The following is a 23525-nucleotide window of genomic DNA, read 5'->3' as shown; positions in this document are numbered from 1 at the left end:
AACAACTAACAAAGGTTCTCTGATAGAGCAAAGTACTACTAGCACGCACACCATGTAGATGCAGAACACAGCTGTCCCAAAGACCCATATTCATAACAGTAATCATAATATTATATACTATCAAAAACTGACAGAGAAATGTGTAGAGGTGAGATGATCTCAGTTAAATGAAGAAACCTTATTACAGATCATTACCAGGAAAACACTGGCGTGCCTTGCACAGTAATCCTCTCTTGAGCCATCACTTACTGTATGTGAAAAAGTGCAAATGTGAAAGAACAAATGGGAAATGCCAACTGAAGAAAAGTGGTTGGTTATTTCGAAATTACTCACTGTTTTCTCTCTCCAACCTTCATCTCCAGTAGCTTTTGATGGCTCTTTTTAAGTTGAACTAGGGTAGTGCTTCATTACTACTACAAACTGAACTATCCAAAAGCCCATCAGGTTAAGTTAGTTAAGTCAGGTTAAGTGGGGGCAGCCGTGGCCTACTGGTTAGCGCTTCGGACTTGTAACCGGAGGGTTGCCGGTTCGAACCCCGACCAGTAGGCATGGCTGAAGTGCCCTTGAGCAAGGCACCTAACCCCTCACTGCTCCCCGAGCGCCGCTGTTGTTGCAGGCAGCTCACTGCGCTGGGATTAGTGTGTGCTTCACCTCACTGTGTGCTCACTGTGTGCGTTTCACTAATTCACGGATTGGGATAAATGCAGAGATCAAATTTCCCCTCACGGGATCAAAAAAGTATATATACTTATACTTACTTAACTACTTGGTACTTCAAACTGAACTTAACAATAAAATGGGGGACACTCGCGCTCTAGCCAGTCGGTGCTCATGGACAGGACCACAGAATGAAGACGGTGTTGCATAAAAAACGTTAGTCACTAGCAGCATTAAAGACTTTTAGAATTATTTGTGTGCTCCGGTTCCCTGGGTTCAGTCTTCTGAAGTGGCCCAGGACCTGCTGCAACTTAACAATAGTTTACTAATACATTCTACCAGTAATTATTCAAAAGCCCATAAGGTTAGGATCTGTTAATGTTCCAGTCAACTGTAGCCATTTTACGCTGGATCTGTAATTGTGGAGACAAACAATATTTTGCTAAATGTGTCTGTCAGTAATTGCATGAGGATGAGAAACAAACATTTATGGTGAAAGTGGGTCGATCTGCCACTGCTATAAATCAACTATAACGCTATGAAGCTATAAGTTACTATACTATAACTATAACTAGTTACAATACTATAATAACGCTATGAAGCTATAAGTTACTATACTATAACTATAACTAGTTACAATACTATAATAACGCTATGAAGCTATAAGTTAGTCATGTTCAACCCTCACTGGTAGGCTATTACATAGAATGAATGGCAAATGAAAACGGGGAAAGCAGTAAGCTACTATTAGACATTATTGTTCGTAAAAACATAAATAAACATCACCCTATGTGTTCATGAATTTGTATATCATATATATATATATATATATATATATATATATATATATATTTAAAACTTTTCCTTTCCATTCTAGAAGTGTCTGAACATCAGCATGACCAAATCTCTGTTCTCTGCTGATGGGAGTTCAATTCCAATCTAATCGAGTACCTGAAGGTTACCCCCACTGGGACTGTTAATTGTATTACAGAAGTAACCTTGTGAACAATAAACAAAGACAGACACTGTTACAATATTTCACAGACTATGAAATGACTCAGTATTTGCTCACGAGCGGAACCATAACAAAGGTTATGCTTCAAAACTCATAATCTAAAAAAAGATTTGTCAATGTGCAATCCTCATTAGAGAAATATAGTTAATCTTTCTCACAGGTGACGCCATTGGGATGTTCACCAATTCAGTTTAAGATTAATGGATGACTTAACTTGTCACTTCTCGCTCTCATGTGGATGTCAGAGAAACTACTCTCAAGGTAGAACATAAACAAAGACAGATTTTGTGATTCACGGAAATATATATTGTTTCTTCTCAGAGAGCATAAGAGATTGTTTATATCTGTGAAGGTAGTTAATAATGAGCCAAGGGACACTTCAAGAGACTGTTCCATTGGTACATTCTTACACACAAGGTGAGCTGAGGTACATTATTTGAAACGCATGCAGCAAAATTGACAAGATTTCCTTTTTCAGTGACTACTTGTTGACAGGTACATCTTATTTATTTGGTAATAGACAAACGATTATGACTGACATACCAAAGGTCAGTGTCACAGAGAAATTGTGCTGTGCTTCTTACCCCTTTAGAGGTCTCTGAAGATTGCACTGTACTACATCACTGACACACACAACCCCTTCCTCTGAAAAGACCTGTGATGGTTACGTCATGAAGTAGGCTAAAGGACATGGTCAGTGTATTTGCCTGCTTCAGTTTTGGAATAGATACGTTTTTGTCAGCATGACTGTCGGTGTGTACAGTACAGTGTTTCAAGTTTCAAGTGTAAATACTTTGGGAGTGACAGAATAAAATCAACAACAACCATAATTACAATAATAGGAGTAATAATCATCATTACTATACAGATATACCCTGTAAAAGTAAACACATAACATAGCATTTCATGTCAGAAATGTTTATCCCCCTGGGTAGAGTTCTGGCCCCATTGTCCCATATACTATGAGCCATAAACAAGAGGAGTGAGCAGAAACTAAAATCTCTGAATTTCGGCCATTTTGGAACAGCACTCTGCCCTCCCACCACCCACCCACCCATCCATCCATCACCCAGCTCATCCTGCCCACCCACTGTCCCTTCTCCTCCATGCATACCTGTGCTACTCTCCGGTCTCTTTGCTGGCACTCAGGTGGTCTTTGCGGTTGATGAAGATGCAGCGGAGGACTGAGAGTGCCGAGCCGGTCTCACCGCTCCGCAGCGTCACCACGAAGCGGCACATGCCCGTGTTGGGACAGGCCGAGAAGACCTGCGAGGCCTTGAGGCCAGAGGGCAGCGCACTCTCCAGCTCCTCCACAAGGTGGCGCACTGCCACGCGGATGTAGGCGCCATGGCTGACCACCAACACGTGAAGGGGCACGCCAGCGAGACCGTCGTCCGGAAGGCTGATGAATGGACCGTCGCAGCCGACCGCGGCTGAGGACTCTCCCGCATCTGGCTCGTCAGCCAAGGTGCTTTGGTCTGGGTAGCCATGATCGGACATCATGCTCTGGAACAGACCCGCGAGGAACTTCCTGAACCTTGTTCGGACCTGGGTAGAGTTATATACACACTATAGAGTGTGACTGTGCATGAATGAACTCTGTGCGATTCAGATTCAGATACAAAACTAATGTATGTGTCTGACATCCACAAGGGGGCACTGATGAGACCAAGGGTTTATATCAGAGGACACCACATCTCACTGAGAACCCCAACCCACCTGATCTAAGGTCTCTCCACCTGGAGGTGTGAAATCTCGGCAGGACTGGCCAGCTGCATTGGCCATGTTCTTCAGGGCATCCTTTGGTTGTCCCTCTGCGATACCGAAACCCTGCGGTAGCAAGTTCACAACAGTGGACACACTCAATTCATGCACACACACACACACATGCACAGTAAAGGAGCAATGTGTTAATGAAAACAAAACAGAAGTGCCAAGTCTAAGCTAGTTTGAAGCAAAGCCATTGGCACGAGACCAACTCACCCTTTCGCGAAGTAAGGCATCGGAGATCAGCCCTATGCCAGGGGAATGAATGTTATTCCTCAAAATGATTTCAGCTGTCTGAAGAGATAAATAGACAGACAAAATCATGTTGAACGAACCAAAACCAAAGTGAAACCAAAAACACATAATTTACAATATGACACAAATATGTCTTCAAAGAGAGAGGCATAATTAAACAGAAGGCCCCAAAAGGGAAATAACGTAATTGGAGTTGTCTTGAATTGGGTGTAGTAGATGTAAAATACTGAATACATGATACTCAAAGTTGATAATTAACACATTTTGTACACTGGGAGCTTTAAACCTGCATGTATTAGGTTAAATAACTGACGAGTCTATTGTGTTGATCACTTTGGGCCTACTACTCTAACATTGTGGGTGAAAGGTCGCTGGGCTGTGTGGTGGCCCACACTGACCTGCTGGGCTCGCTGCAGGTTGCTGGAGAAAGCCTTAGTGAAGCGCAGCTCTCTGAGGTACTGTCCCGCCTCCTCCGCTTGTTGAAGGCCCACCTCTGAGAGCGGTGTGTCGATCCCCTGTCCTGTAATGATAAGGACCAGACCTGATGAGAGGCTTCAACCATGTTCCTTCAATGAGACCAGCACACCACAGCGGTCAGTCAAGGATTTGATTCAAGTGGGAAGGTATGTACTGTACAATTGTTATTGGTGCAACATTGTGCCACTTTAGATGTTTTCAATACAAATATCTGGTTCCTCATTATACAATGTCACTATAGCTTCTATAGTAGTTAAGCTGCACCTGCACCTAAAGGTTGGGTTTATTCAATACAATAAAAATATCAGCTCATGATATCTCTGATATGAGGACAGAGAGACACAATCAGTGATGCAATCAACAGTCATGCAGTTTAGAAAGATTAGGCTACTACTGTACCTTGCAACAGCTTGTCCTTATTGTACTGTGTCTCACCACTACAGAAAGACAAAAGGGTTGTATACATGGTCTATGAGATGTTAGGCACAACGTGTCTGAATGTTCACAACGCTAAACCAATATATACCAAGGTTCCACTACGCCATACCGATATTGCTTCAGGTTCAATTGTGTCCTACGTTGGTGTGACGCAAGTGTTTCGCATGCAGTGCATATGCAAAACGTTGAATAGTTCTGAAAGTTTTTGGCAGGCGTCGGTGCCTCAGGCTCAGAATAAGCAAAATGCCCTTGATTGAGAACAGGTCATCTGAATGATATCCGCCATTAACAAAGCCACAATTTAACATCCGTAATGTATGACACATTCATATGGGTATATATCATATGAACGAAGAGCAACTGATATGGGAAACGCTGTCAGGTTATTGTGCCCTCTTCTTCCATGTAGTCTATAATAGATATTGTTTGAGAACAAATCCACACTAATATAAGGCTACATTAGTTGATACTTAATTATACTACTTACAAATACCATTGACATGCATATTATTATGGGGGACGTGGGCACTTACTGTCGAACGAATGTTACAGCGAATGTCAGCATAACGTGGTTTACTGTGTGAAAGATATCTAAACAAACGCTTCCTGGTTTATGAGCCGCTGCGGCGTCTTGACGTCACTTGGTGACTCCTTTTACTGTCTATGGGCGACTCGAGTAGGCTACCAGATAAATGGCAAAAGGCTGCCCTCCTGTGGTGAGCTTGGGACGTAATACTATTATAACTTTTACCAGAAGAGGCCAGCATTGGGCCAAGGAAAGGGTCCTTGAAATAAGGCAGTCTCCCTGCTAGTGCCATCCCATGTGATAAGCCATATAATCCCCCCTTTCTGTTAGTGTCCTTTCCTTCAAATCCTCCCATTTTTACAAGGTTGATGTCGGCGCCATGGGCCCATCCTTAAACTTCCATGGGCCCATCCATTAAGCTTCCTGATGTCATGTCTTAATCTGCTCTTAACAATTTCTCTCTACAAAAACAACAGCTAACTTCCACCAATACCAGCCACACCTTCAGTAATAAGCAAATGGACCAAATCACAATTCACTCTAGATGCTCACCATTGGAAATGAAGGAAAGAGAGTGACAACCTCCCCTTGCATTTGAATCAGTAAAATCTACAAATCTGTGGTATTACACAAATAAACAAAGGACAAGGGACATAGGTATCCTACCGTAAAGCTCATACATTCTTGTGTGACTGTATGATGGGCCAATCTAGGCGAGATCAAAAAATAAAGAAAGGCGGTAACCACAGGAGTATAGTAACCACATAATTTGCCTCATCGCTTTAATTTCCTCTAAGGGATCAATAAAGTATCTATCTATCTATCTATCTACTGTATCTATCTATCCATCACTTGAAAACCATGTAAAAATCCATTTTGAAGGTACCCAGCCAATAGAAAGTAAGATAAAAAAAAAAAAAAAAACACCTGCTGTTCCCACAGGCTGTCATAAGAACAGCTTTTACAGCATAGTGCTCAGATATGCTGTAATGCTGTTGATGTTGGCAAGACAAGAGTGTTAGATGGTGATAGCAGCTTAAGGCTTCTCTAGGGTTGGGTACATTATGCAGTGACAGATTTTATTAGTATTATTTCTTTATCAATGGATTTGTCATTACCATATTGTTAATACATCCTTCATATTATTTCATGTAGTCATTTCAGTGCTTCTCAGCAACAATTAGAGAGCACATACAAATGAAACCATTGTGTTCAAAAAGTGAAAACTAACTTACAGGTAGTGGATCATCTGGGCCTACAACAGTTTACACAATGTCTGCTATTTTAACAAATGTGTTCTCCCATTCCTCTAATAAGCTATTCTCAATAAAACTTGGATTGAAGAGACTTCTACCAAGAGTCCAGTCCAGTCCAGAATGCTAAAGCATGTTGAATCCAATTGCATGTACAGACCACGCACAACTACACAGGTAAAATTTGGATTTTTGGAAAAATTTTATTGAACAGAGAACATACACTATTGAGGTACATGATGTTTACAGTGGTGGTGGGGTGGGGTGGGGTGAGGGGGATCAGGGTGAAACCAACACTGTTCTCTGAAACCAATTACGAAGGAAAAAAAATCCAAAATAAAAAAATATAATATATATAATAATTATGATTTCCGTTGCCCCAGACTCGCACTTAGCACCTGGTAAAGTATAGACAGGACTAGCAAGCCTCTGCCGCCAGTACAGGTTCGTTGAAGTAGGGGGGGTGACAGTGCTGGTCCCTCTACCCACACTGATTCTTGATGCAAACCTGATTAGAAGCATGACATGTGAGTGACTATTGCTCTCTAACATAGAACAATTACCTGGGAAATGGAGGTTTCCCAACAGTCCCTGCTCTCAGCAAAATAATAAAAAAAAAATGAAACAAACAACTGAGATTTGTGAGGTATGGCGGCGACAGAGAGCTTTCTAAGCATTCTAAGCTTCTGTCTAACATTGTTTTTTTTGTTGTTTTTTTTTGTTTGTTTTGTCTTTTTTTTTCTCATGTCCATGTGACCAGCGGTGGTGTCTGGAACACTCGCTTGGACACAGTGAGGACCGAAGGGAAGAAGGACAAAGACGGCAGGGGACAGCAGGAGCAGAAAAGAAACATGCCTCCTTCCAATAAGCCACGTGAGCAAAGCACTTCCAGTCAAGGTCTGCTCCGCACCCTTAAAACCTTCTCTGCTTCCACTGACAGCAACCAATAAAAGCTAAAGAAACAAACAAAAAAACTATATACATATATGTATAAAATAGCAGCACACATAAAAGTGAAATATTACAGGTAGGAAATGTTATGTGTCTGAGTATGTGGACATATTTAGGTCTACCTGTGTTAAGTTAAATGCCGGTGTATATGTGTGAGTGCGTGTTGGTGTCTGTGTGAGTGTATGTGTGTGTTATTGGACAAAGAATAGCTTTTCAGTTTTAGCAGCGTAGGGAGGAAAATTAAATACAAAATACAGAGTATCAATACAGAGTAATACAAAAGAGAAAGGAAGAGCAAGAGACTTTTCACTCATAGCCTTTGGTCTTTAGCAAAGCAAAGTAAAGACACTACAGCTGATCATGTGGTCAACTGATCATGGAACTCAACTGCACGAGCATGCTAACACACACCGACATGTCCAGAAGAAATACACACACACACACTTACACACCCACATACACACACAAACATACACAAAAAAAAACATAAGCATGCCCCTTTTGTATGGAAGACACAACCTGAGCTGGCAGTGTGAAGACGACACAAAAGCATGTCCACGCGCTTGGTTCTTTTAAAGCAATGGCAGCTAGCTGTATTTTGATTTTCCTTCCTTGTATTACTTAAGATTACATAGCGCACATAGAAAAGGTAAGGCAGTGCATGCCACCACTGAACCACATTGTTCAAATAAAGGGATTTTTTTTATGGTAGACAAAGCCTCAATTTCACAGAGGAAAAAAGAAGAAATAGGCGGGAAAGTGGCCAACAAGTCAGCCTTAAATTGGTCAAATCTGCTGAGAAGCAGGCAAAACTAACATTCAAGTCAATGAACACTTTTAACAATGAACAATGCGCAACACAGACATACATCGCAAGGAAAGCTTGTTCTAAAATTGATTTTGGTCTAGAAATTTGAATACCTATGCTGTGGTTTACCCGCACTCTACTCTGCCTGGGAATGCCTTAGGTGGGATACCAGCCCAGAAAAAGAGCATAATTTAAAAGAAAGAAAGAATAATGAAAATATAAAAAAACAAACACCCCTCCAAAACCTTTTTAAAATTCAAACTATTCCTTGGCCCCTTAGGGAATGTGTTGTTTTTTTTTTTTTTTTTTTCTTTAAAAGTGCATTTGTGTTGATACATTTTCCGCATTTGGCCTGTGACTGAAGGATCAACTGCAAACATGAAGAAAACTAGGGAATAAATGATCCAGCACACTTATTATGGTTCCCTCGTAATCACTGCCACAAACAGAAACTTAAAAAAAAAAAAAAAACAGCAGCCAAACTATGCAGGAGCTAGCGCACAGCTATCGGTTACTGTTCTTCTGATTCATCTGCGTTCATGAAACACAATGAATAATCCTCATATAACTAACAAGGACTGGAAATGAACCCTACTTCCTCCTCAAAAAAAAAAGAAAAAAAGAAAAAGAAGTCGTTCTCAGTCCTTAAATGCTTACATGCTCACACCCTGTCAATCATCTTCAAGTTCAGTGTTCTGATGTCCAGAACAAAGCCACAATCAAAGCCACAATCCTCTATCCCACTCTTGAGCCTGTGTAGTCACCTGCCCATTCCCTCGTCCAACCTAGCATAGGCCTTCATTTCAATAGCACAACATCACTGGGCGTACGCTAAACATTAACAGAGCTGTACGAATTGCATATATCCCCTGTGAGTAGCACACCCATCACAGGCACTACAATATGATTACACAGAGAAAGAGAAAAAAAAAACATAAAAAATAACTCAAATTCAATCAATCGTATATATATAAAACAAATAGATTGATTGTTTCAATCCTAACGTAAGGGCTGTTTAGTCACCTATCCACCTTCCTCCACTACTCATTTCTCACACCATCTCGTTCCTTTCCACCAGTTAGCCTCCCACTCCTCTTTCTTTCACACTTGCTCTCTATCCCTCTCTTATCTGAGAGGGCCCAGCCCTCCCCTGTCCAGCACTAAACAGCTTAAATAAGAGTCAGCTCTGCAGCTGGGTGAGCCCTCGTTGCTGTATACGCCTGCTCATAAATGCTGCTCCAAGGCATTTGCATAGCTGAATGCATGCATCACATTACTTCAGAATATATGTTAGCGCTAATAATAATAATAATAATAATAATAATAATAATAATAATATTAAATGATAATAATTCTAATATTAGCAATAATAATTCTAATAGTAATAATAATCAATCATAATCATAACACATTTGTTTTCACAATACATTATGGAAATAAAATAAAATCTATTCCCATTGGACACCCCACCAATGTTTGCCCCCATTTTCTTTTGTCGCTATACATATTTCATATTTGACTCTTTTCATACAGTTTCCATGTAATTTCAAGTATGCCGTCGGTAGCTTTCCTGTCTGTTCACCTGAGGTGCAATCAAGTCTTCAGATTTCATTCAAAAATATATATAGAAGTATATATGTGAAATTGATGTCTTATCCAAAATTCTGATTACTTGCACTGCTATTGTGAGTCACAGGCTTATTATGCGGGTTTTTAAAAAAATAAAATAAAATAAAATAACCTAAATTAAAACTATTCTCTTTCATTAGGAGAAAACACTCCAGCTGCTGGATTGCAATGCTGGATGGGAAGAGAACTGGAGGGGGGGCTCAGAGGTTGATGTCGCGGACGTCTGTGGGGGTGCTGGACTGACTCTGGGGGTCCACACCTTTGCTGGCTGCCCGGTTAAGGGCCTCCTGCTGCTGACGCTGCTGCCTCTCCTGGCTCTCCCGCAGGCTGCTCCGCAACAGCTGCTCAATCTGCTCCTGACAGGACTTCAGACAGTCCTAAGAGGGAGTGAGTGAGTGAGTGAGTGAGTGAGTGAGTGAGTGAGTGAGTGAGTGAGTGAGTGAGTGAGTGAGTGAGTGAGTGAGTGAGTGAGTGAGTGAGTGAGTGAGTGAGTGAGTGAGTGAGTGAGTGAGTGAGTGAGTGAGTGAGTGAGTGAGTGAGTGAGTGAGTGAGTGAGTGAGAGAGAGAGAGAGAGAACATTTAATTAAATAAAATACACCCAAGACACATACTGTACTAATGCAAACAAATACATATAATTTATTTATAACCTTCCAATGTAGATACAGTTCTGTAACTCCAATCATTTCTTTGCCGATTTCTCACTTTTGTTGTCACATTCTTCTCTACGGAGCTCCCCCTACAGCTTTGGGGTGCTTATTTCACAACCGTCTCTTTGGTCTTTTCGCTGGCCCTGACATGATGAACATCTAAAAAATGAAGCCATCTTTTGTAGATAGCCAGCATGGCTAACCGGTGCTTAAGAGGGAACATGTGTATGTCCAGAGAATTTTAAGCATTTTGTGTTTCTCGCTCCTTACAGGACTTCCTGATTCAGACACTACCGGGACGCTAGTGCAGATCTTGCAAGGCTGATTTTCCATTAGGAGACAGTAGGGGGAGCAGGGAAAGCTGCCATTCTCGCCTCAACAGGTCATTTAATCACAATGATTTCTAAACTGTGTTATTAAATTGAAAATGTTGCATAGAAGGCCTTTGAAGGACAACTAGGACAGATAGAAGCTTCACTCTTCTTCAGAACAAGATCTGCTGTGATGATAAGAGCAGACAAATCACTATAGTCCCTGCGATTGCACAATTTACTCCCCTCTGCGAGAAAAGTTTCCCACGATCAAGGCACTATGATCTCAGCAGCCTGTAAATGTGATATTAGTGTTACGAGGGCCCCTGCTGGCTACGTTAGCCCACTGCAGGCCCCCGAAAGCCCACACGCTTTGGATCAATTCTCTCTCTTTACTCTGATATTCTCTTTGGTCTTCGGATCAGTTGGCACTTCCCCCAGTCCCCCACCCTCATCATGTCTCTCCACTCCGTCTGTCTTTGTCCCCCCACCCCTCCTCTCTCTCTCTCTCTCTCTCTCTCTGCTGCTGCTGCCGCCTAACTCACTCACTCGGGATCAGTTTTCTCTCCTCTCTTTCCTTTCCTTTCTTCCTCTCTCTCGCTTTCTCTGAGGTCTGGAGAGACAGACGCTGCTGGGAGCGTGTGGGAGGTCTGCCGGAGAGAGCCATGGGGGCCCTGAAGAATGCACGAACACACACACACACACACACACACCACTTTCTGAGAGGCCAACATTCCGCTCAGACGTACGGCTAATTAAAACCCGATGGGCCGCAGTTGGGGCGCCTGTTGTGACGGCTGCCCATGGCTGGCGTTGCCATGACGACACCATAACTAAGGCACCATTGGGAGCAGGTTGTTCCCTTTTTCTTGGGCGATGGTTGAAGGGGAGGGGGGGGTTGATCGGGGTAGGGGGGATGATGGTGGTGGTAAAACAAGAGACGGGGAATGGGGGGGGGGGCATTGTGAGGGGAGGAAAAGTTGAAGCGCTTGCAACCTGAAACCCCTTCAGACTTGCCGCCGCTGGGCAGACTGACCCCTGTTCACCAGCGACGGAAGCAAAAGCCCTGAGAAGATAAGCCCATCTCCGTCTCCAGTTCAGCCCTGCTGTTTGTGTAAAGCCCAAGTTTAACGGGGGGCCTTGAATAATAATAAAAAAAAAACACAACTGAAAACCTGGGAAGGGAGGTTACTGTATGTCTGAGTGAAGGTGGTGTGTTCATGTAGGTGTCAGAGAGAGGAGTGGTTGAGATTGAAGGAGGTGTTAAATGTCTTGTGCCTTCTTCCCAAAGCGGGACGTCCCGCATTAGGCATTCAAAACACGATCGCCGTGGAGATGTGAGCCATGGCGGGGACGCATGCAAGGGGGACGTCTTGCGTCCCGCCACAAGAATGCGGGCCCCGGCTTCTGAGAAGACGTTCCCTCGCCGCGCCTCTTTATAGCAGCAGTCTGGATCCCTCGCCAGAACCCACAGGCTCTCTTTTCATGGAACTGAAATAGTTTCAATGTGCAACTACTGGAGTCGCATGGAACTGTTTTCTGGAAGCTTCTCCAAATACTCCCCCAACTCTGCCTGCCCCCCCGCCCCCCTCAAACACACAGTCCCAGAAAAAGAAGGAGGTAAAGAGCTAGGGGAGGGGTTGCCTTTTTGAATCACGGCGTTCACTTAGTTTCCAATAAAATCCTCAAGAGACGCCTCATGAGAGTTGATGCCAACATCTTGTTAATCTACTTCACTAGTGTCAGCAGACTACAGTTGTCTGCAGACAGCTTGATTGAGTCTTTGTCTTCATAACAGCCAGACCATGTACATCTTTTTTTCAATCTGCACCAAAGACCCCAATACCGTCTACACCACTATGGCAACAGAGCTGAAGTGTTTCCAGAACACAGCGACTTCCTTGCTGATGGACAATGTCGTCCCAGACTGTAATGCAGAGCCTCTGCCTTGATGCAGCTCAGAAATGCCACCATGCCACAGCCATCTAAACCAACCTAATTGCACCAGAGTGGGCGCACATCTCGTTGCGGTGTGTCTGTGTTGTTCTTTGTGTAAGAATACACGAGGGAGGCGTCGAGGGGGGTTACTCACCACCTCCGTGTTAGTGATCTTGGCCAGCAACTCGGACAGGTTGTCGCCGTGCAGCATCCGGTCGGTCCGGTCCAGCTGGAGGCCACAGACAGCAGCGCCCACGCTGCCCGTGGCGATCATGGAGGGTGGGTACATAGCAAAGCTGAAATCTGGAGAGAAAAGGGAGAAAAAAAGGTGAGGAGGACATTATGGGGCAAAAGAGAAGAGAAAAGAAGAGGGGGGATGGAGGGATTTAAAAGGAGTACGAGGAAAGATGACAAGACAAGACAGGAGAGGAGGAAAGATGGTAGAGGACAAGATAGGAAGAGCATGGGAGGGGGGAGAAGAGGGAGGAGATGACTGGGCGAGAGACCGGAGCAAGAATGTGACCAACCTATTTCAGAGCGACCACAAACCCACCAGCAAACACCCAAACACAAGAACCGGCTACAAACCAAAAAAGGTCCCTTTTTTTTTTTTTTTTACTTCCCCCTCCAACGCCACATCTGTTGTCCATTGGACTTAAAAAACACACTAAAGATTTTCAACCTGACTCTCACATGGGTTAAGGTTTCAGGCTAACTGGCGAGCCGCTTCTCCCCACCCCTCCTCCCCTCCTCCCCCCCCCGTTCTTTTCCTCTCAGGCTGTATGATTTCCCTCAGCATGGCCCAACTGTGATTAGAGAAACAGGGGAGGAATAGGAACCAGCTTCCTCCTCCTCCACCTCCTCCTCTTCGGCGGGCTATGAGTTCCAGAAACTGCTCCCCTTGGTACTCCATTATGGCTCAAACGACCTGAGCAACAATCTGCCAGATGTGGGAGGAAACTAGCTTTTCAGTCGTCGTGCGGGAGGGCTTCATTGCAGACTTTAGGTTCCGTCCCTGGCCTTTTGTTGAGGGGCTTTTTTTTTTTTTATCTTCCTGCTCTTGGACAAACAAGGATGCGACAGACAGCCTTGAATAAACACTCGGGGAGTAACCGGGGCCCCATTCCCTTCCCTCTCTTTCTCTCTCTCTCTTTTTTTTTTAGACAAGGCCAGCTGCACACAGGACGAGCTCTTGTGTCATGAGAACAACATTTTCAAGTGCAAATAAAACCCCAAACATTTAGATTACTCCAGAGCCGCCAACGCGCTGCGTTTTCATGTGGTTGTTTTGAGCTCAGATATAACTGTCGGCTTACGAAGAGAGGGAGACCACGGAAACACACCCAGAGGAGGGAAAAAAATGCTAAAAAGGCAAAGGCAGCGTAAAGTGGCATAAATAGCGCCCGCACCGCACTGCTAGTGCGGAGAGGCACACAGCAGTGTGTCCAAGACAGTTTGGAAATGGTGGGATGAATCCGTGGCCCAGTGTAACCCACACACGAGGGGGGGCCGTCGTCTCCGGCTGTCTGCACGAGGGCATTTTGGGAGAAGGGCATAAGCATTGGTGCAGGGTGGGGGTGTGTGTGTGTGTGGGAGGGGGGTGAAGGGAGAGCAAGCGGTGGACAGGCTCTCCGTCGTTCTGCAAGGCCAAACGCACATTTATTTTGGAGATGTGGAGAGAGAGAGGGAGAGAGAGGCGAGGACAGGAAGGAAAAGGCCGTGGCATTGCCAGGCCCAACCAATCAAACCTGGAAGCCCATCTGTCAACAAGCAGCGGCAGCAGCTGCACCTGAGTCACCAGCCCAGAGGAGAGGAAGACTCCCTTTCACGTGCCGTCACCGTGCGGCGGAGGGGGAGGCTGCACTTCAAACACTGAACCAACTTCCCCCTCCGTTTCAGCCAGAAGCAATACAGTCTCTCATGACAGACGGCCCCATACTTTAATTTAGGCACTCTGTTACAAATCAATGACAAAGAGGAAAAGGGGGGGCAATTTTTTTTTTGCAAATAGTGAACAAAAGCTTTCTTCACGCAGACTGACCCCCTCTGAGCTTGAAAAGCAAGGTTATTCTGAGGCGCCGAATATACATATAAGGGCTCTTTCCTGAAAGGCGTCTGGCCCCACAACTGGAGAATGCAGAGGGAATGCAGTGGCTCCAGCTGAATAAGGTCAGCGGATCGAGGAATCGCATGAGTCATGCCATGGGAAAATGAGCACAACTGCCGCGCAGCAGCTGATGGAACTTTAGAGTGGAGCAAAGGGAAAAGAGGGGCTAGAGAGAGAGAGAGAGAGAAGTGGAGGAAAAAAAACAAAACAAAAAAAAACAAAAGGAGAGGAGTGTGGGGGTAGGGTTGGGGAGAGGAGGGTGTGGGTGGGTTGTGGATTCTGCAAAACCCTAAAACAAAGAGCGTCTTTAGTCAAGAGGGTTTTTGCAGCTGTCAAGCACATTTCCTGTCCTACCTGTCGCGCAGAGAGCGATGAAGGTTTGTGCGTGCTTCCGGATGAGCGACAGCTTGTCCTCGGGGAGGGGCAGCTTGTGTAAGATGTGCTCGATAAAGTCGTGTGGGGTGACAGCTGCCATGTTCCACTTCAACTTCCCCAGCACTACCAGCTCCCAGTCCTACAGGGGGGGGGGGGGGTTAGGGGAGAGACAGACGGCAGGGGGAAAAAAAACACTCAGGTCAAGTGACTACAATTCCAAAGCACCACCTGTTTACATCCCAGAGCCAAATGTTGTAATTCATACAGAAATACATTGAGCTCTACTAAGAAGCGAGAGGGCACACACACAATGGACAAGCAGCCAGACAACTGGCACATTGGCCATTTTAAACTGCTGTAAGTCAAGATCCAGAGTCATGGTCATGTTTAATGCATGTCTGCCAATAAACAAGCCAGCAAAGATCATTTCAAAAGATAGTTTCAGCATTTACTGTACATACAGATGGAGTGCAACTGTTTTCTATTTATCTGAACCTGCATTGGGAATCGGTTGGATGATAAGTATCAAAGGCATACAGCTGTGGCCTCCATTTTTAATTGCATTGTTGGATCCGCCCCCCGTGTCATTCAAACTGCACTTATTGGCTGGCACCACCTAGGTTACACCCCATGCAAAGACCACAGCCAACCAGATGGTTTCATGCAACACTCTTCCGGCTTGCTTCCTGTCACGATCTCGCAGCATATACTGCAATGTTTGCACCATTTTGGTGATTGCGGTAAGTACTGCATGAGGTCCTTCCAAGAAGAGGAAGAGCAAAACCAAATTCAGCTGATCTCCAGTTTCCTTCTCACTTGTTTTTTTTTTCTCTCTCTCACACTGTCACTCCTCTACGCTGCTGTACATGTCAACCAAAAGTTTCACGCCCTGAGCCCATGGCTGCCGTTACCAGTATTGCCACTGTAATACTAGTTTTCAAAGTAGTATTGCCTGGCAATACTAGTTTTCATACATGAGGTTACACTAATAATTAAGCAATATGACACGAGTGACATGAGGTTACACTAATAATTAAGCAATATGACACGAGTGACATGAGGTTATTGCCACGACTGTAAGGCGGGGATCACATTAGCCAGCGGCAAGCGTAACGCAACGCTCAGACCATAATAAGTTCTATCTCGTTCCTATGGTAACACTAACGGTTTGCCTTAACTGACAATTGAATATGCTCGCATTGCGCTTTGAAAGTTGAACCAAGTTCAACGCTCAGATTGCTCAACCCTAGCGTTACACCAGCGTTCCGCTGCCGAACCATAGAGAACAATTGGAAACCTGCCGCTTGCCGCTGGCTAATGTGATCCCAGCCTAATTCGGCCGTAGGTCTGTGTTTTTCCCGATGCATTTATTCTACTGTCAGTGACTGACGCGAGAGAAGCGGGCTCTGTGTTACGTTCATTTCAGTGACTGACGCGAGAGACGCGGGGTCTGTGTTGTGTTGCTTTAATTTATTTTCATTGGGCGTGCCCTGATGTGTCCTCCACATCTCTTCAGCACAGCAGCAGCAATGGCAACTCATCTTTGTTGAAGTTTTAGGTACAGTCAATGGTGTTGAAGTGGTAAGTAGGCTAAGCAATAAATCAACATTGAATTAGTTATCGGATGATATTAAATAGTAGCGGAATTATTTGTAGTTGACCTGGAAATTTCAACTTGGGGATCAAAAAGTTATAGATTTCATGTTGGCCGCAAATTCAGAGCATTAAGTTACGTTGTGTCAGTTCAGCGTAATGTTAGCTAGCCTAGTCTAACTATAAACAAATATTTGGCTATACAGTTACTGCCATACAAAGCTAAACTACAGTAATGTTATCTAATGGGCTTTGAGACATCTGTTCTGTTTTGTCTTGTGACAAAGTCTCCTGGTTCAATTGTTTCCAGTTTCATAGAAACGGGGGTGTTAAAGCATACCAAGGCATCGCGTTGATGTTTCTCCTTTTCTTGTTCTCTTCACCTATCAGGCAGCTAATACAAATGTAGTGAAAAGGGATACCCCTTCAAAAGCTACAGCTACAGTAGCCTACCATAAAAACTGCAATGGTACTGTTTTTAAAATCATGTGTAGGCCCCCCGTTAATATTGTATGCACACCCTCCCTGTTGCGTATTGGTTCTTTTACTGCTAACGTCGACCCCATTCTTGTACCGAAAGTTATACAAGGACAGGGACAGCCCCAGGAGCTGTTCACTAGGTGGGGACAGCCCGGTCCATGGCACCACTATTCTGCTCGAGTGTGACCGGTAACCACAAGCCCGAAAACGTGGGCGTGTACGAGCCAAAAGCAGCGTGTCGTTCTCTCCCTCTTTCTTTTGTCACTCGGTCTCCCTCTCCCTGTCAGGAAGTCAACCCCTGCGGAATCCCCACTGAATTCCCCTGCTGGTGCCAAAAGCAGCAGGTCGTCTGAACAGCCTCGCAAAAGCCAACTGCACACTGTAGCCCCCACTTCTGTACGGCTCTCTACTGTCAAATGTTGTCTCTCAACAAAATGCCTTGTAATGCAACATGGAGAGTCCAAGCAGCTGGTGACCAGAGTGCCAGCACAGTGGTAGTGGAGGGAGGACTAAAAAGGGAGGGGGGGTGTGGGGGGGGTGCAAAGAGGATGTGGAACTCAAACCACTGTCTACCCTCAATGAGTCACGTTAAGCCAATTTTGCAACACAGTACACAGTACACAGAATGAATGAATGCCTGCCGCCCCCTTCTCTTCCACAGGCCCTTCAGATACCACCAACGAAAAAACAACATATTTATTTATTTAGTCATTCATGCAGCAGCAAGAGAGGAAATGTTTATCAGATGCTGGGTGAGCAGCACACTTCGCTTGGCTGCAGTGAGGGGACTGATGTCTCCAGCAGCTGGTATTCCCCCTGCAGTTTACCCTGCCCTGCCTGCATGACTGACTGAAGGCACCCACTCGAGGGGAAAGAAAGCCACAAGGGTCTAACTAAAGCCAGAGGAGGTCTGGAGCAATAGAGATGCAGAGAGAGAGGGGAGAGAGAGAGAGAGAGATAGAGATAGAGAGAGAGAGGGAGAGAGAGAGATAGAGAGAGAAGGCAATGAGAAACAGAAGGGAACTAAGCTAAGAGCTGAGGTGGAGTGGATGAGGTGCTGTCTGACAGGGGCTGTTGCCATCATACCTGGATGCATTTGAGCTACTGACTAACGCATTATGGAAAACAAAATGTTGTCATTTGCTACATTGACAGCTGAATGTGTAATAGCAGCATTAGCAACACAGTTTAAATGTATTTAAAAAGTCTGTGAGAGACTTTAACTTTTCCACTAAAAAGCTCTTTTTCATTTTGTGCTCGTTGGTGTGTTTCATTATGAGTGTTCTATGACCTTATAGAGAAACAATGTTTTGGGTTGAGCAGGCCCAGATCACAGGCGCTGACTCATTTCAACTCCTTGCTTTGAGCGGAATCTTTCTCCCACAGTTCAGTGCGCCTGTTAGGAAATTGCCACTAGATGGCGGAAAAGAACACAGCAGTAATTTGCGCACACTCCATTCCAGGCTACATTTTTTCCCCAATCCGCCTCAGGCATCCAATGAAACACAGATGTTCAATGATGTTTCACAAAGTGAGGGGGTAATTGAATGACTGTTTTGAAAGGAAAATAACTATAAATGTAATTATTTCATTGATACGTCTGAATTATAAATTGAAGAAACGCATGCTTACCAGGAGCTCTTGTGATGTGATTGAATTGTCTGTGTAGAGGCAGAGTTTTTCTGCAGTTAATGGCCGAGACTCTTTTAATTTCGATGCAAGAAACAGGCATACAGCTCCAAGAAGCTGCAAACAGCCCTTTTTCGTCTTAACCACTGCTAAATATCTATCCAAATAGTTGATTGCCAAAGGGAAAACTTCTTCCTCGCAGCTCTCTTCTTCACAAACCTGTAGGGAGAGAAATGTTATGTGAGCATTAAAGAGTTTTGGCAACTCCAAAATGCAATGTATACAAGTAAAATAATCAGTATAAATTGATGAAAGACTATAGTGTGCTTAATGTCGTCAATAAAATTCATTCATTCATTACTCTTTGTAGGAAGTCCATGACACCCACGCAAAAAACACCACCCCCACAAGGACGTTACTTTGTTCGTCACGTTTTCAAAAAATAATTTAAAATAGAAATAAATTGTGTAGAGATTATTTTTTCATCTGACATTGTTGCCATACGAGTACTTTATCATTCCCGACAATTGTGAAGATTGCAAACAACAGTTTTAACCGAATAAACTTTGAAAATTGATTTCGCTTTCGTGTCATAGCCGAGGAGTTACCAGTTTGCAATAGCCGACTCCTCTTTAAAAATCGCTTAAAATTATTCAGATTGAGAGAAATGCACAAATTTGGTATGAAAATGACACCCAGTGTCTGTACAACAGAACTAGATCATTTTTATTGTAAAATTGCGCATGCAACAGCGGTTATGGAACTTAAATCTCTGAAAATGCTAAGAGCTTAATTGTGGGCGAGCACCCTACAGGAACTTCGTGGACTCTGCGCCTTCTAATAATTTTACTAACTTACAGTAATGGCCAAAATTAGCATTTAACTTGATGAATGAAAGGCCTTAAGTCCAACTAACAACAACAAAATTAATGACATTAATTATTCGACAATACGGTACGCCAAAACCCCACACTGTGTCTCCTTCTGTGCGTCCATTTCTTTTGTCACGATATTGCACTAAGAATGCAATACAAACGAACCGTGTTAATTATAGCTAAGCAAGTTGCAAATGGCCTTTTCATTTTAGTACAATTTATATGCAAAACGTCGAGTTCTTGCAATATTTAGCCTACTGACTAAGCTACTCAACATGTCCAGCCAAGCAATTCACGGGACACACCTTGGTTTTAAAGTTTCACGAAGAGACTTTACACATATGCTAGCTTACATTTAAAGGAATTGGCGACAAATACTCCTAGACTAGCAGGTAATGCCAATGTAATATCACACTTTGACGACAGCAGCGTCTCTGACAAGAGACGAACAGCACGAGAAATGTGTCTTGGAAAGTCCCACAAACCTCCAGCATCCAAGTGGCAACCATCCGCCTCATAAACGGCTTAATATCCTGCTGAAAGTGTTTAAAGTATGGACACTGGGGTAGAAACCTGTCTTCAATAGTTAGCAGACTTTGCAATACTCTGTCATCAAAGAAAAGGTTTGGGTCCTGCTGAGCTCTGACGACTGTGTCCTTCTCGAGGCAGAGGAGCTCCATGTTGTGTTCAGGTCTCTCCTTTGCGAAGACAATTTATCTTCAAAATAATGATGACATGAGGGAGGGGAGAAATAAACTCGAGGAAAATACTTTTATAGCAAACATTAGTGAGACTGCAGCAGTCGCCAGTACTGTCTTGCCTCTCTATGCTAACTTTTTTCCTCGCTCTCTCCCTCCCTCGTTCTCTTCCTACCACCGCGCTCTCACTTTTCTCTTATTACATTTGAAGCATGTAAATGGGGTAGGCTAGTCAAAAGGCCTATGACGCAAGTGGATTCTCTGCTGCTGCGCGCTTGGTAGGCAATGGCTGACGACATTTCTTGTTCTGTCTGGCCACAGTTTTATCTCTCCCTCTTTACCTCTGGATTGGAATAGCCGAATGTGCATGAGACTACATCTCTTTGTTCATCTCTCGCTTCCTGTAGCCTACAATATTCCAAATGACAATGTTAAACTTATATTCGCTGAGCATTTCCCGTTTTATTTGGTCAAGTTTGTAACGTTCCACATTTTAACACTGAGTACAATCCTTTTAACAAAAGTTTGACTTTCGTCAGGCAAATCTTTTGGGCAGCTCAAACCCTCAGTGAGCATTTAATAATTTCCGAAAAGCCATTTTGCTCACTTCCACCTCACGTGCTCATGCGCTCTGCTTCACGTGTCTTGTCATGAGCACCAAATAGGCTACAGTTTAGGCTAGCTTACAGTCTGTCAGAAGCAGGTGTGAAAGTGACTGGCTGCGTCTGCTAGGTCCACTTATGTGTTCTTTTTTCACACTAACAACATTCAGTTGTCAGAGGTTGAATATCATACTTACTTTAATGAAATATTTACTTGGTGAGTATAAAGGCGCACAAAAATGTTGGCATGTGCCTATAGGCTATATTTCTCCTCTCAGGCCTCGACATTCTCTCAGTAGTATACACAATCAGTGTAGACAATAACAAAACAGCATCTAATCAAATCGTGAATGCATAATTCAAGGGTAATTTTAATACAAAATGAAACAAACTATCGTAAACCACCCATTCACAGATGCAAAAACAAAAAAAGTGTGCCACAGACACCACTGTTGGTCCCACCTCCCCTTTCAGATCAAAGTGAAAAACAATGCATGCACAGAACAATGCAGGGTTTTAATTCTCAGCCAAGTGCTATGAGTCCAGTGGGCCTCCCTGAAACTGGAGAAGCACAGCTAACCCTGCGAGGCTGGAGGATTGTCTCAGGGGGGCAAATCCAGACCCAGAAAAGAGGGGAAATGGTAACAATGAATAGTATATTTGCTTCCAAGTGATTATTCTGACAGGTGAAGAGTTTATCAAGACATACAAATGTAATAAACGGTAATAGTTTGAGTTGTTAACATCTGGGACTCTGTCATAACTGTGTATTGTATAGAACTGTGTCAAACATTTTGTGCTACAGGACTGTCTGTAGCCGTTCTGAGGAGTGTAACAGCATTATTTGATCATCATCAAATCTATAAATCCAGCAGCATTCAGGAAATTAACATTGTGCACGGAGCGGAAGGTAAGCAGTTTCATTCATAATTTTTTTGCAATCACATCACAACACGCAGGGTAATGTAGGCTTTGAGGACAGAGAGTTATGTTGTCTTCCGTGCTCAAATGTTACAAACCCCACATCGGGAAAAGCACACATCCTCTGAGCATAAAGTCACTCTCAGCTATGCATGTGAAGTTTAAATGAACTTCCTAGTGTCAATAATGATCTCTAACAAAGGTGTGAAACCCATGCTATCTAAAGTCAAACCCTGAGATCGCAGAGATAATCCAATGCCTCAGAAAAAAGGTGTGTGTGTGTGTGTGATCGCAGAGATAATCCAATGCCTCAGAAAAAAGGTGTGTGTGTGTGTGTGTGTGCGCGATGTGTGTATGGGAGTGTGTGTCTCTGTGTGTGTGTGTGTGTGTGTCTAATGACAACACATGTCAGCTGCTATCACCTTCTCCAAGTCGCACAAAGGTAAAAGGGAATGCTTAACAGCCTGGGAAAATGTGTGGGAGCGTGAAATCACCTTGATCCAAAGATTCCTGCTGCATACCAGCCCATTGAACCCATGAAAGCACAGGCAGTGACACAGACGCTCAGACCACAGGAGGACATACGAACCAGGCAGGACGCCAATGCAGAGTTGACCAGAAGAAACAGAGAGAGAGACAGAGAGAGAGTCTGTGTGCGGGTATGTGTGTGTGCGTGTGGAGGGGTGAGGTGGAAGGAAGAATTTCCTACATTAATTCATTCACAGATTTTTTTTTTAAGGTCACTATTACTCCCATTCTGAAAGCGAGGCCCTTTGAGGAAGTCGGCTTAGTTAATGATTGGTCAGGATAGGTCAGTTAAGATTTCAGGAGCCTCTGCTCACCCGCCTGTGGCTTGTGACTGTGTTTGGGTTTATTTGCAGGGCCTGATGTGCTCACTATGACTGGAATGCAGTACTGTGTGAATAGCAGTGTGATCTCTCCGTGCTGTCTGATTACCGTCGGCTCTCTGGCCAAGGACTCCAGGGCAAAAAATTCACTCACAAGCACACACACAAACACACAGACACACACACACAGAACAACACTCACATTCTTTCAAATAAGGATATGTTCAGAAGGAAGAGATATGGAGGAAATGTATGGGCTGTGCGCTCTACAGAATTCCTGCAGAGTTAAGTTACATTAACTGTATAGCTAATGGCTTTACTTCCTATTCACTGTCAGAGTGGTGCACAGTGGGGAATTCTGGAATCTGCCAGGCAACAAACACACATGCTGTGTCATTCATTAGCTTTTCGCCTCTTATCAACCATGTCAAATGCAAAGCAGGGACTTATCACTGGTTGCTCTCTGTGAGGCCATCTTGCTTCCTGATGAAATGTGACTTGGGAGCTTTCCAACACCCAAAAATAATTTTAATGTGATTGCCTTGAACATGTGGGCTCTAAATGCAATTTCGGTGACAACACAAACATCCAAAGCATCGGACATATAGACACCCCCTCAACCCCACCCCAAAAAAGGAATGGAATAAAAAAAAAACAGGGCATACACGCGTGGGCATGTTAATTACCACCAAACTTGTTACACTGGATTCTCCACACTAGAA

General features: G+C 43.9%; 2 protein-coding genes and 1 long non-coding RNA gene across 4 annotated transcripts; 1 reads left to right on the top strand and 2 right to left on the bottom strand.

Annotated features, from left to right (window-relative positions):
• Positions 1-2154: 2154 nt before the first annotated feature.
• tigarb (TP53 induced glycolysis regulatory phosphatase b) lies at positions 2155-5261 on the bottom strand. Of its 2 annotated transcripts, none has more exons than XM_048267410.1 (6): positions 5143-5261; positions 4571-4608; positions 4093-4214; positions 3656-3733; positions 3392-3502; positions 2155-3241 (listed from the first exon to the last, which is right to left on the bottom strand). In XM_048267410.1, exons 1-6 carry the CDS (start codon positions 5172-5174, stop codon positions 2792-2794), a joined length of 831 nt encoding a protein of 276 aa, XP_048123367.1. In that variant the 5' UTR covers positions 5175-5261; the 3' UTR covers positions 2155-2791. The 2 variants fall into 2 exon arrangements, with proteins under 2 accessions (XP_048123367.1, XP_048123368.1); XM_048267411.1 differs by having other exon boundaries at positions 2155-3220.
• Positions 4222-7362, top strand: LOC125310221. Its single transcript, XR_007196269.1, has 2 exons — positions 4222-4317; positions 7149-7362. It is a non-coding gene; the product is annotated as an uncharacterized LOC125310221 (long non-coding RNA).
• ccnd2b (cyclin D2, b) lies at positions 6567-22542 on the bottom strand. The gene is made up of 5 exons (XM_048267409.1): positions 20220-22542; positions 18863-19078; positions 15137-15296; positions 12830-12978; positions 6567-10153 (listed from the first exon to the last, which is right to left on the bottom strand). Exons 1-5 carry the CDS (start codon positions 20412-20414, stop codon positions 9977-9979), a joined length of 897 nt encoding a protein of 298 aa, XP_048123366.1. The 5' UTR covers positions 20415-22542; the 3' UTR covers positions 6567-9976.
• Positions 22543-23525: the final 983 nt, after the last annotated feature.

The sequence above is a fragment of the Alosa alosa genome, chromosome 17, assembly GCF_017589495.1.
Source record: "Alosa alosa isolate M-15738 ecotype Scorff River chromosome 17, AALO_Geno_1.1, whole genome shotgun sequence".
In the NCBI taxonomy this organism is placed as follows: domain Eukaryota; kingdom Metazoa; phylum Chordata; class Actinopteri; order Clupeiformes; family Clupeidae; genus Alosa; species Alosa alosa.
Note: the sequence above shows the minus strand (reverse complement) of the source record. Positions and strands in the feature narration are given on the sequence as shown.

What these genes read in the sequence shown, in the direction of transcription:
- ccnd2b (XM_048267409.1), bottom strand. Translation starts at nt 20,414, where the DNA reads ATGGAGCTCCTCTGCCTCGAGAAGGACACAGTCGTCAGAGCTCAGCAG. An exon ending in TTGCCACTTGGATGCTGGAG is followed by an intron (nt 19,079 to 20,219) that starts GTTTGTGGGACT and finishes CTCTCCCTACAG; the next exon opens with GTTTGTGAAGAAGAGAGCTG. An exon ending in TCACATCACAAGAGCTCCTG is followed by an intron (nt 15,297 to 18,862) that starts GTAAGCATGCGT and finishes CCCCCCCTGTAG; the next exon opens with GACTGGGAGCTGGTAGTGCT.
- tigarb (XM_048267410.1), bottom strand. Translation starts at nt 5,174, where the DNA reads ATGCTGACATTCGCTGTAACATTCGTTCGACA. An exon ending in GCTGTAACATTCGTTCGACA is followed by an intron (nt 4,609 to 5,142) that starts GTAAGTGCCCAC and finishes GTCTTTCTGTAG; the next exon opens with TGGTGAGACACAGTACAATA. An exon ending in TAAGGACAAGCTGTTGCAAG is followed by an intron (nt 4,215 to 4,570) that starts GTACAGTAGTAG and finishes TTATCATTACAG; the next exon opens with GACAGGGGATCGACACACCG.